This window comes from Alosa pseudoharengus, unplaced genomic scaffold, assembly GCF_046254945.1.
Source record: "Alosa pseudoharengus isolate Yale_2024_CS ecotype anadromous, Long Island Sound unplaced genomic scaffold, YU_APseudo_1.1 YU_APseudo_1.1_scf_1, whole genome shotgun sequence".
NCBI lineage: Eukaryota > Metazoa > Chordata > Actinopteri > Clupeiformes > Clupeidae > Alosa > Alosa pseudoharengus.
The window spans coordinates 33,885,211-33,896,575 of record NW_027468564.1 but is presented as its reverse complement, the minus strand read 5'-3'; the positions used below and the strand labels follow the sequence as shown (position 1 = coordinate 33,896,575).

The 11,365-nt window shown below is 42.8% G+C and overlaps 1 protein-coding gene across 3 annotated transcripts in view; it reads right to left on the bottom strand.

Annotated features, from left to right (window-relative positions):
- Positions 1–1,102: 1,102 nt before the first annotated feature.
- LOC143126018 (sodium/potassium-transporting ATPase subunit alpha-1-like) overlaps positions 1,103–11,365 on the bottom strand; it is a 13,565-nt gene continuing 3,302 nt past the window's right edge. Inside the window, exons 7-22 of one of the 3 annotated variants that reach the window (XM_076287938.1) lie at positions 10,968–11,085; positions 9,500–9,768; positions 8,237–8,545; positions 7,798–7,932; positions 6,944–7,136; positions 6,658–6,833; positions 5,811–5,947; positions 5,391–5,541; positions 4,876–5,044; positions 4,394–4,548; positions 3,867–3,990; positions 3,491–3,636; positions 2,346–2,479; positions 1,807–1,908; positions 1,580–1,671; positions 1,103–1,266 (exon numbers count right to left, since the gene is read on the bottom strand). In XM_076287938.1, coding sequence (XP_076144053.1) covers positions 1,238–1,266; positions 1,580–1,671; positions 1,807–1,908; positions 2,346–2,479; positions 3,491–3,636; positions 3,867–3,990; positions 4,394–4,548; positions 4,876–5,044; positions 5,391–5,541; positions 5,811–5,947; positions 6,658–6,833; positions 6,944–7,136; positions 7,798–7,932; positions 8,237–8,545; positions 9,500–9,768; positions 10,968–11,085 — 2,439 coding nt within the window. In that variant the 3' untranslated portion in view covers positions 1,103–1,237. Of the gene's footprint in view, positions 1,267–1,579; positions 1,672–1,806; positions 1,909–2,345; positions 2,480–3,490; positions 3,637–3,819; positions 3,991–4,393; positions 4,549–4,875; positions 5,045–5,390; positions 5,542–5,810; positions 5,948–6,657; positions 6,834–6,943; positions 7,137–7,797; positions 7,933–8,236; positions 8,546–9,499; positions 9,769–10,967; positions 11,086–11,365 lie in introns of those variants that run through there. The other 2 variants (XM_076287944.1, XM_076287953.1) reach the window with 2 other exon arrangements.

Below are 11,365 nucleotides of genomic sequence, written 5' to 3'. Positions count from 1 at the left end.
ATTGGAGAGTGACTTCCTCTGTTGACTGTATTAGCCGTTTGTAATCTTGCGCATTGCTGCCGTCTACTGGGCTGAAGTGAGAACACATTTGGAGACGCTAAATCTTTCCTACTTTCATACAATTTGAAAATCTTTGACTACAACATGATCCCATGTGTCCAGTACTGGCGACGTTATGAAGCCCAGTCTGCCTATGTGCCTGCTAAATCGAATTCCCTTCCTGGCAAAAAGGAAACTTAAAAAACAGCTATGATTGAAATTGAAATTAAATTGTACAGTTGGGCAATGGTAGGACTTCACTACCTGCATAGGCTATATCATCTGAACATGGGCATCCTTTGGGCCTGGGCCTCGCCCCAACCTCAAGATTTTGTGTGTGTGAAATAAAAATAACCCCCAGCTCTATTAATCTTGCATTAAATAGAAACCTATAGGCTAATATGTTCTTAATAAAAAAAAAATCCCCTTTGATAAACTAGCTTACCTTCCAGGTTGGATGTTTCCACATCTTTTTTATTGTGAAACTAAGATAAAATGCTGAAAAATTACCTCTTTTTCCCAACATTTACCAAGGTTGCAGGTTGCAGATACACATTCCATTTATCATCACCCATTTCCAGCAGCAATAGTGCTAGAATATTGTCTATATTCCGATCAATTTAAGGTTATTTGAAAGGGGAACAAATGTGTCTAATCTGATCTAGATAGTTTACCATATGTCAATGCAGACAAAACTGAATCCTAAATGGCGTTTGGAGCCATGCTTATTTTTGACTTGCATCTAACACCATCTCTGTCAACTTTTTACACATAGAAAACCAAAATGTTACGATGAGATAGAGACACTTGTAGATGTGATGATTTATTTCAAGGCACCTCCAGTGAAAATCAAGTTTTTAAACTTTGTTAAAATCATATGATGTCTGCTATGTTTTTACTAGACATAGCCTATCATGAGCAAAATAGGCAATAAGTGACATTGCAGAGGATTTCTGCGTTGGATCTTGGCCAATAGCAGCCTCAATATGCAAATTCAACCAGTCCTTTATGACCTTCATGGGGGTGGAACAATTCAGACAGAAAAGAGGAAGGAGGTGTACAGTTATGCTTAAGCCATTTTAAGGCCATGAGAAGACTTTATTGTGAAAAACCTGTGAATGTATACAGAGTAGAGAAACAGAGTGGAGATTTAAAAGTTTAGGGGTGTAATAAACTGTTGGAGTCCGTCTTTTGATCTTTAATAATATGTTTCCTTCTCCACCCAGCCTGAAAAAGAGGCAAACAGTATCTGAGTTAGCTTACTATTCATAATACAGTCCATGATAAAGATCTAATGCCATAATCTGTGTTTTTATTTTCCACAAGCTCATTCTCTGTACATTATGGGACAATAATACACACACACACACACACAGAGAAGATGGAAGGGCGTGTGTGTATGTGTGTGTGTGTGTGTGTGTGCACATGTGTTTGTGCGCATGTGTTTGTGTGCGTGTGTGTGCGTGTGCATGTGTGTGTGTGTGTGTGTGTGTGCGTGCGAGAGAGAGAGAGAGAGAGAGATAGAGAGAGAGATACTCACCTCCTGGGTTTCTCCGCAAGATATATTTCCTCACTTCATCATAGACGAAGATGAGCAGTGAATAGGGCATAGCACAGAACCACCACAATGGTCTGAAACAACAACAAAACAAGGTTTAAATGTCATTTTACATTTCAAGTGTTTCATCACAGTGTACTATATTGGGGTAAATAATAATAGAATTAGTACAGTATAGTATTTATATATCTATTCAGCCATCTACTCACTTGAGAGGGTACATCCTCAGGGCAACATCCATGCCTGGACAGTAGGAGAGAAAGGCGGCCAGAGCTGTCTCCTCGCACAGGCCGAAAATGAGGACTTTATTCCTGTGTGTGTGAAGGGTTAAAGGAGATGGTGAGAGTAAACCATGGCAACAAGTCTTTAGATACTATGAAAAATAATAAAAATAATAATTCTAAATATAATCTGACATACATTTAGGTTGTGTTGTGTTGTGTTGTGTTGTGTTGTGTTGTGATGTAAGCACATAGGTGTGACTCCATACTGACAAATCTTAAACATAAACGGCAGCTGAAAACATCTTCAGACCATCTAGATTCTAACCAAGGAAAACAACTTTAGACCATCTTCATGTAACCAATGAAAACATCTTTAGACCATCTAGATTCTAACCAAGGAAAACAACTTTAGACCATCTACATGTAACCAATGAAAACATCTTTAGACCATCTAACCAGTTTCTAAAGTTGCTGCTTTGTTTAAAGGCTTGAGTGCTTGAGAGTGTGTTGGATGTATCGCTTACGAGAACATTCCTTGATGAGCGAGGGACAATCTCCGTGTCTTACAGATGATGAGGTCAGTCCACTGCACGATGACGATGCTCACGAAAAACGCTGTGTGGCACGTGTACTCCACAATCTTTCTGCTCTCGTATGTCTACAAGAGGATCCAGACAATGAGGGAGGTAAGACGGCATGAGACTGAGATCTCTTATACACACACACTCACTCTCTTTCTTTCTCACCAGCACACACAAACATACACACACACACATTCACACACACACACACACACACACACACACACACATGCATACACAATGTCTGACAGCTACATGTATATGAAAACTGTTGGAATGTCCTATACTGTACAGTAGGTCTATGTTAGGGTAGTGCATGCCTGATATACTGATTCACCAGTACCAGTTCCGTCTGGTACATATACAGTGGAGCAAGTACAGTAAACTGGCCTTCTTTTACTGTATTAGTATATATACCACATAGATCAAATCAAGACATCATAAATATGGGAGATGCAATGACATGTCATATATTTGATAGCTATTAAATGAATGAAATGGATCTGCCACATGGGCTAGTGCTGTGGTTCTCAACCGGTGTGCCGTAAGGCCAGGGGCGCTGCTAGAAGATTTGGGCCCAACGAGCGATAGAGCTATTTTTAGATGCATCGGCTTCTTGATTAAAAAGCTCAATCAACATCATGCGAACATATTATGCCTATCACTGTGGTCTCAGTTCATGAACACACTGTATAGAGAAACATTATGGGCATGAGAATGAACACTCCTGTTATTGCCTAGATATGTGTGTGCAGTGTTTCCCACAGAATTGAATTCCATTTGTGGTGGTTGGTTAGCAAAATTAACTTAAATGCAACAGTTTTTAACAAATAAGCACAGCGTGGTTATGATGCTAACAAGATTTAAGCACAATTTAGTACAACCTGGAAAATCATTGTGTGGTGGTCAATGTTCATACTGTGGTGGGCCGCCACAAATAAGTCAATGTATGGGAAACACTGGTGTGAAATACTTTACAATAAGTAACCATAAGCCGGGGTGCCTTGACGTTTTGGTTTGATCTTTAGTGTGCCTTAGCCCCAGAAAGTTTGAGAACCTCTGGGCTAGTGCATATCTGCAACACTGACCCACTGCTGGCCATAACTGTCCTCGAGCTCGTTGTTGTACTTGTCTTCCCAGGAGACTCGAATTCCAAAGAGGTCCATGGGCAGGAAGCCATTCTCAGCCAGGATCACAAGGTAGGTGAAGAATCCTCCCACTGCTTGGATCATTCCTTGGAACAACAATGGAAATGGAAAACAAACGTAGTGACTGGGAAGAAGATTATTGTTGCATCCAATCAGGATTGGGCACAATTCCAGAATTTAATTGAAACTGGCTCTTTAATTCCAATAGAATTCTTGAATTTCACTTGCATTTCAATTAAGGTAGCAAACAGGAAGCAGAATTGCCCTACCAATCTGACCGTAGGCTACGCTAATCAGCCTCATAGTCGACCCTTACCAATCTGACCGTAGGCTACGCTAATCAGCCTCTCGTTGACCAGCTTGTCCGCCACAGGGTCTCTGGGCTGTCTCTTCATGATGTCGCTCTCCGCCTTCTCATACGCCAGGGAGATGGCAGGAACCTGGGAGCATAACCATATGTGTTTTAAGCTTCGCTCAATGGCTGACAAAGGGCACAGACAGTGTGGTACCACACACTTACAATAAAAATAAATTAGACCAAAATTGCAGCAAGATTCTGGCAATAAGTGATTTGTTTTGCAGCCAGAGTAGGCATAGCATAAGAAAATCGGTCAGGTCAAAGGTTGTTTCCACTATTAGTAGACACAGCAGTTAATATGACCACAAATATGGCCATACTTAGCCACTAATGTATTTTATTCAAGAGTTGGTTCGGTTTATTCTATACATGTAAGCAGTATACCCACTTGGTAGGCCTATGTCCACCATTGTACAATCTTCCATTTCTAATGTTTGGGTGGAGGTGACAATCTATGGATACATGCAGCAAACACTCTTTCATACCATGTCAGTGCCCAGGTCGATACAGAGGATGGTGACCGTGCCAAGAGCCAGGGGGATGTTAGCGATGACGAAGAAGAGAAACGGTGACATCTCAGGGATTTTACTGGTCAGCGTGTAAGCGATGGACTTCTTCAAGTTATCAAAGATCAAACGCCCTGATGGTAGGTTCAAATACATTTGATTAGGAGGAAATGGCCAAAGAAACTAACCACAATCCCTGCTTCAACTTCAAATGAAGTGTTACACAGTGTAGGCTAGTATATGTGTGATTATGATAAATGATACAGTTTACTTGTCAAACAAGTATTTCCTTGGTCAACAAATAATCCCCCTTTCTCAACCCTAAACACAATGTGTAAATGTGTAATGGGATAGTATAAATACTCCTTGGTGAATGGTCAGTACTTAAGTCAGTACTTAAGTTATTCTTTTGATAAGGGAAGCCAGCTACTTAAAAATCAATGACAGAAGAAGTTATGTACCCTCTTCGACTCCTGTGACGATGGAGGCAAAGTTATCATCCAAGAGGATCATGTCAGCAGCCTGCTTGGAGACGTCAGACCCAGCGATACCCATGGCGACGCCAATGTCGGCCTTCTTCAGAGCTGGAGAGTCATTGACCCCGTCGCCCGTCACTGCCACAATAGCACCCTGCAAACCAGAAAAACCGTTCTTTTCCGTTTCATATTAAGACGTGTGCATGTACATCTCATTTTACTTAATATATTCACATTTGTATCTATTATGTATATATATATATATGTATGTATATATTCCTTATCTTATACTCAATATATGTAGAAAAAATACATTATTCCAAAAAAATAGTCCAATAAATGAACCAAATGACTATTTAATGCACCTTGTTCTAATAGATGCAAAGGGTTGGAGGTGTCAAGAATTAAGAGGGGCACTTGGGATGTGTATATGTGGTCCTCACATAGTAGGTGACCACACCATGCAACGGTCATACTATATAAAGTATTTAGATCACTACCTGCCGCTGACAACCTTCAACGATGATGAGCTTCTGCTGCGGAGAGGTTCTGGCAAACACAATCTCTGTGTGGTTCCTCAGGATGTCGTCCAGCTGCTCGGACGTCATGTCCTTCAGCTCCCCACCGTGGATCACGCAGGCCTTCACATCTCTGGACGAGAACACAGACGGCCATTCTTTGTTGTGATTATGGGCAGTGGTGATAAGGAGCTTGCACACTGCTCCAACAAATACCAACAAACTCCAACATTCTAAAGTTGCCAACTGTTGGTGGTAGTCTTTAGAATGTTATAATAAAACAAACTGTCATGTCAAACTCTTAATGACTCCATCCAACAAACGCCAACAAACACAGATCTACTGAATTTAAATTCAATGATGGACAGTCTTATTAATGATCTACAAGCAAGCACTGAGTACCTTGGATTGATCTCGCTAACAGGCACGTTCAGTCGTTCTGCCATTTCCTTCACTGTTTCACTGCCCTCGGATATGATGCCCACAGCCCTGGCTATGGCCCCTGCAGTAATTGGGTGGTCACCTGTGACCATGATGACCTGGCATGATAGTAGGAAAAGTATGACATTGTAGAAAGTTTATGGAAGCAAGACAATGCTCATGAATACAAAATAAAGAGAGAACAGATCAGTAAAATGTAATGCATTAGCAAATATTTACATGAACGCTGTAGCACACAGGAGCGTTAGTATAGGTGCAGTACATGACTCCAAATGTCCATGCAAGACCGGCTTTATTTATGAACCTGGAGTTCTGCAGTAGCATGTCTAGAGCCCCGTGTAGTGCTTGGGCAGCAACACAGTCAGTACATGAATGTCTGGTCAACAAAAAGCTAGTGTATCCCCATCATTGGAGGACAGAACAGTGTGATATCTTCGCGAAAGTTCATGACAAATGACTTATTGTGAGCCAGCTGTGGCTCGATCGATAGCATTTATACAGTATCTCACTAAAGTCCAAGTGCCCACAGGGTCCTTGGATCAAATCCACGGTCATTTCCTAATCCCACCCACCTCTCTCTCTCTCTCCCACGCACTTCCTGTCACTTTACACTGTCCTATTCATTAAATGCAAAAGGCACCCCCCCCCCCCCAAAAAAAAAAACTTATTGTAAAAGGACTGATTGTACATTGACTCCTGCAGTCCTGCAATTGTGATATTGTGACAAATGTAATGTCCCAGTTCGAAGTAAAAGCAAAATAAATGTCTGGTATGTTACTAAAGGTTCACAACAAAAGACTTATCATACATTGATTCCAGCGGTTCTGCACTTGCGCACGGCATCAGGCACGGCAGCACGCGGGGGGTCGATCATGGACATGAGGCCAAGGAAGCACAGGCCCTCGGTGGGGAAGTTCATCTCGTCCGTGTCAAACTTAAAGCCCTCGGGAAACTGCCCGTCAGGAAGGGGGAGATGACAGAAACCTGTAACCAGAAACCAGGCACAGAAATGACAACATGATGTGACCATATAGGCTAACTTTTTTTTGGTTCTGAGTGCAGTTCAGTGGCTTCTATGTTCTTCTGCTCCATACCCAGCACTCTCTCTCCCCTGCCTCCCAGCTCCATATAGGCGTTGTTGAACGCGGCCCTCATCTCTTCGTCGAGACGCTGCTCTTTGCCCTCGATGAGGATGGTGGAACAGCGTTCTAGAATCTTCTCTGGTGCTCCCTTCATGACCAGCAGGTGCTTTGACTCCAAGGTATCAGGATTGACATGGATGGAGAGCTATAACAAACAAGTTTTTGTTCTTAATACTACAAGCAGCCATCTTGATAGAAACAACAACAACAACAAAGATGGAGTTAGGGATTATGTTAGGGGTTATTATTGTCTATTTATTGAGTTAGATAAGAGGATACATACCCTTATCTTCTCTGTGTTTCCCAGTCTAACACCATCAGCCTAGCTTAGCTTAATTGATTGGAAGCGTTACACCAGTTTGCCTATAGCTAAAGAGGAGCTGGTTAGCCATAGGCTAACACGTGTAACCGAAGATCCTTGATTACTAGCCAAGATAGAGCAACGCAATTAGGAGGTTGTCGAACATTTGCGCCTCTTGCTCTGCTTCAACCCTCTCTGGTGTAACCCTCTTGAATTTCAGTTGCTCACTTGAGGTTTGATCATGGCCTAGTGTTAAGGGTCTTTCCTAACATCAATGCTGACTGGCTGTTCATACCCACCTTCCCATCACTTTGCGAAAGAATGGTGGACATCCTTATAACCCAACCCTAATTTTTATAGATTTCTGCAAGGACTCCAGGGAATGCCCCCTCCAAAGAAAGATGCTTTAATGATCAAATCTTATGAAAATTGGCATTAAACACCCCTGTTATGACTACATGATAGTCAGAGGCGTGTCAGAGGCGTGTCAGAGGGCCTTGATTACCTGGTACTTGTTGGTGGAGTTGAAGGGGATCTCTGCCATCTTGGGAAATCTCTCCCGCATCGCACTCACTGGGCCACAGTGAATCTCAATGCACTTCAGCAGGGCAGACTCTGACGCGTCGCCAGCTGTGCCTCTCTGGACAAAACAAACAAACACACAAACAAACAAACAATCAAACAAAAGCACATACACTCATTGATCAGGTAGTATGGCTAGATAAGGCCAGATAATTGAGACTCGAGAGTCTCACACTCATTCATAAGGTATTATGATGAATGAGAACAGGCGAGATATTGAGACTTGTGACTCTACATGCACTTGTACATGAAGACACTGAATTATAGTGCTCCAGTGTCTATCGAGCTGTTGATGTAGGTTTATTTAGTTTTGTCTAAGTTACCCCCCCCCCCTCTCTCCACTCTCTATGTCATTCCTGCACCTTCATAACGGGCACGTCGCTCTGGTCAGCCAGGAAGACGGCCCGGTTGCAGAGGCCCGCCACGCGTGCCAGGGCATGCCAGGTGGCAGAGGAGCAGTCGAACGAGGCGCCGCTCTGGTCCTCGGTGGTGTCGGAGCTGTGGATCTGTGCGTCGAACCACATGTGGGCCACGGTCATGCGGTTCTGGGTCAGCGTGCCGGTCTTGTCGGAGCAGATGGTGGAGGTGGAGCCGAGCGTCTCCACGGCCTCCAGGTTCTTCACCAGGCAGTTGTTCTTCGCCATGCGCTTGGCGGTCAGCGTCAGACACACCTGAGACAAGTGACGGTAACATAGTATAACATCACATAACATATAGTGCAACAGTATAGTAGTACTAAATAGAGTCAGACACAGAGAAGCAAAGATGATAAATGATTCATGACGATAGAGATACAGTATAGTAATAGTACACTTCAGCGTAGAAAACATTAAACATATCAGGGTAAAGAACTAATTACAGTAGAGAAAGGTAGTGTATTGTAGATTACAGTAAAGTAGAATAGATTATAGTAGAGTAGGCTACAGTAGAATAGAATAGAGTATAGTAGAGTAGTGTACAGTAGAATAGAGTAGAGTAGAATAGAGTAGAGTAGAGTAGAGTAGAATAAAATAGTAGAGTAGATTAGAATATAGTAGAATAGAGTAGAATTTAGAGAACAGTAGAGTGGGTCAGAGTGGCGTGAAAAAGAACAGTCTGAACTGAATGCTCCTGAAAATCAGAAGGCAAGAGCCTGAGACAACCCAGGAAATGAATCTTGTCTCCACTGAAAAGCTACTGGTACCTCAACGGTCAACAGGGGCATCTTGTATTTTATACACTGTCTTACAGGTTTACATCCACTAGATGGCGTTAGTAGAACAAAGTTGAACACAGAGAAACGCTTCTGTTTTAAATTCTAAGGAGAGGTGTCTGTGATTTAGTTTAGTTCAGTGCTGCCTCTTTGATGATGATACACACACACACACACACACACACACACACACACACACACACACACACACACACACACACACACACACACACATTTTAACCATTTATTTATGTCCACATGAAGAAAATGGTACAGGGACACAAATATTAAGAATGCAGTACAATACATATGCAAACCCATGGACCAGTAGCATGCACCAGGTCTTCACAATATCACTTAACACAACACACACACACACACACAATATCACTTCACACAACACACACACACACACACACACACACACACTCACGGTGACAGTGGCGAGCAGTCCCTCGGGCACGTTGGCTACGATGATGCCAATGAGGAAGATGACGGCCTCCAGCCAGCCGTAGCCCAGCACGAGGGCCAGCACGAGGAAGGTCACGCCTAGGAACACCGCCACACCCGTGATGATCTGGATGAAGTGTTCTATCTCCACGGCGATGGGGCTCTTGCCCGTCTCCAGGCTGGAGGCCAGCGTGGCGATGCGGCCGATGACGGTCCTGTCACCGGTGTTGATCACCACGCCTTTGGCAGTGCCTGGGATCACATAAGGACAGGCAGGTCAGGATTGGACACTGTCAGCTCATGGTTTAAAGACTAAACATTCACAGTGTACTGTATGTGCAGCCAAAGTATCGTAAAGTTACTCTGATGTGGTGTAATGGAAAAACACCCAACATATCGGAGAGCACACTAAAACTAACTATACTAACTAAAATCAAATACCCGTCAACAGAGAAGCACAGTATAGAAGGAAACCAACAATAGAACAAAACAATACACTCAGGTAGTAATGACAAATATTACAACACATAAGAAACACACAGAACATGTAGACATGATAATAAGGGCACATAAAACATCAGCTACAGGTCACCCTGGCCTCTGATAGTGTAGCACAGTATAGTACAGTAAAGTATAGTATAATAGTATATAGTATAGTATACTATAGTACGTAAGGGATAATGTATAGAATGCCGGTCATTATTGGGAAAATAAGTCCCGACAGGGCAAACCGGACCCCGACGCACAGCGGAGGGCTCTTGTTCCGTCCTGAAGGGACTTATTTTCCCAATAATGACCGGCGTTCTATACATTATCCCGCTTATTACACGGCTACTTGCCGAAACGAAACAATAAACTCCCCACGATATGACTCTTTAGCCTACTAGGCTATAGCCTATTTGTTACCGTTCATCGTGGCTTTTGCTGAAAAAAACAAATAGTTTGTAACAACACACACTGAACTTGAATCAAACATTCTTTAGAACACAGCTGATTAACCTTCTGCTTTTCACTTTTGAATGAAGTTCCAGCAGTTGCGGAGTGATATGAAAGACCTGAATTAGAATCACAAACTCTGTTGCAATTGACAGCGGTCATTATTTTTTTCAGAGGTCCTTTAGTCGAAAATAATGACCGCTAGGGAAATCCCATTCAAGTCAATGGAGCGTTCTACTTGCATTGTGAAGAGCCGTGTAATAAAGTACAGTAGGCTATAGTATAGTATAGTATAAAGTATAGTGAAATATTGTACAGTATAGTGTAGTATAGTACAATAGTAGAATAGTTTAAGGTATAGCACAGTATAGTGAAGTATACTACAGTATAGTATAGTACTGTATAGTATAGTAGCCTATAGTGAAGTATAGTGTAGTATAGTACAGTATAGCACAGTATAGTGTTGCATGGTAAAGCACAGGGCTGTGTTGTTGTTGTTGGTTGTGTTTGCCCACCGTCGACACAATTTGTGGAGTAGAAGGCGATGTTCCTGGTCTCCAGGGGGTTTGAGTTGGAGAAGTCGGGCGTGCGGCCCTGCGGTTCAGACTCCCCTGTGAGGGAGGAGTTGTCCACCTGAGGACACACAGCAATACTCTTATTGGTCTGTTTATTTAATGCAGGGGTAAACCCTCCGGTGTTTGTGACCGGGTACCAACAGAGCAGAATAGTGATGAGGGCGAGCTCATGAAGCCTGTGGGCGAACCTGGGTAGACTCTTTCATACGCATTACTGCTGTTGCTACTTGTCCATACAAGTCAAACTTGCTGCACACATGCACAGACACAGGAACACACACAGACACACACACACACACAGACACACACACACACACACACACACACACACACATACA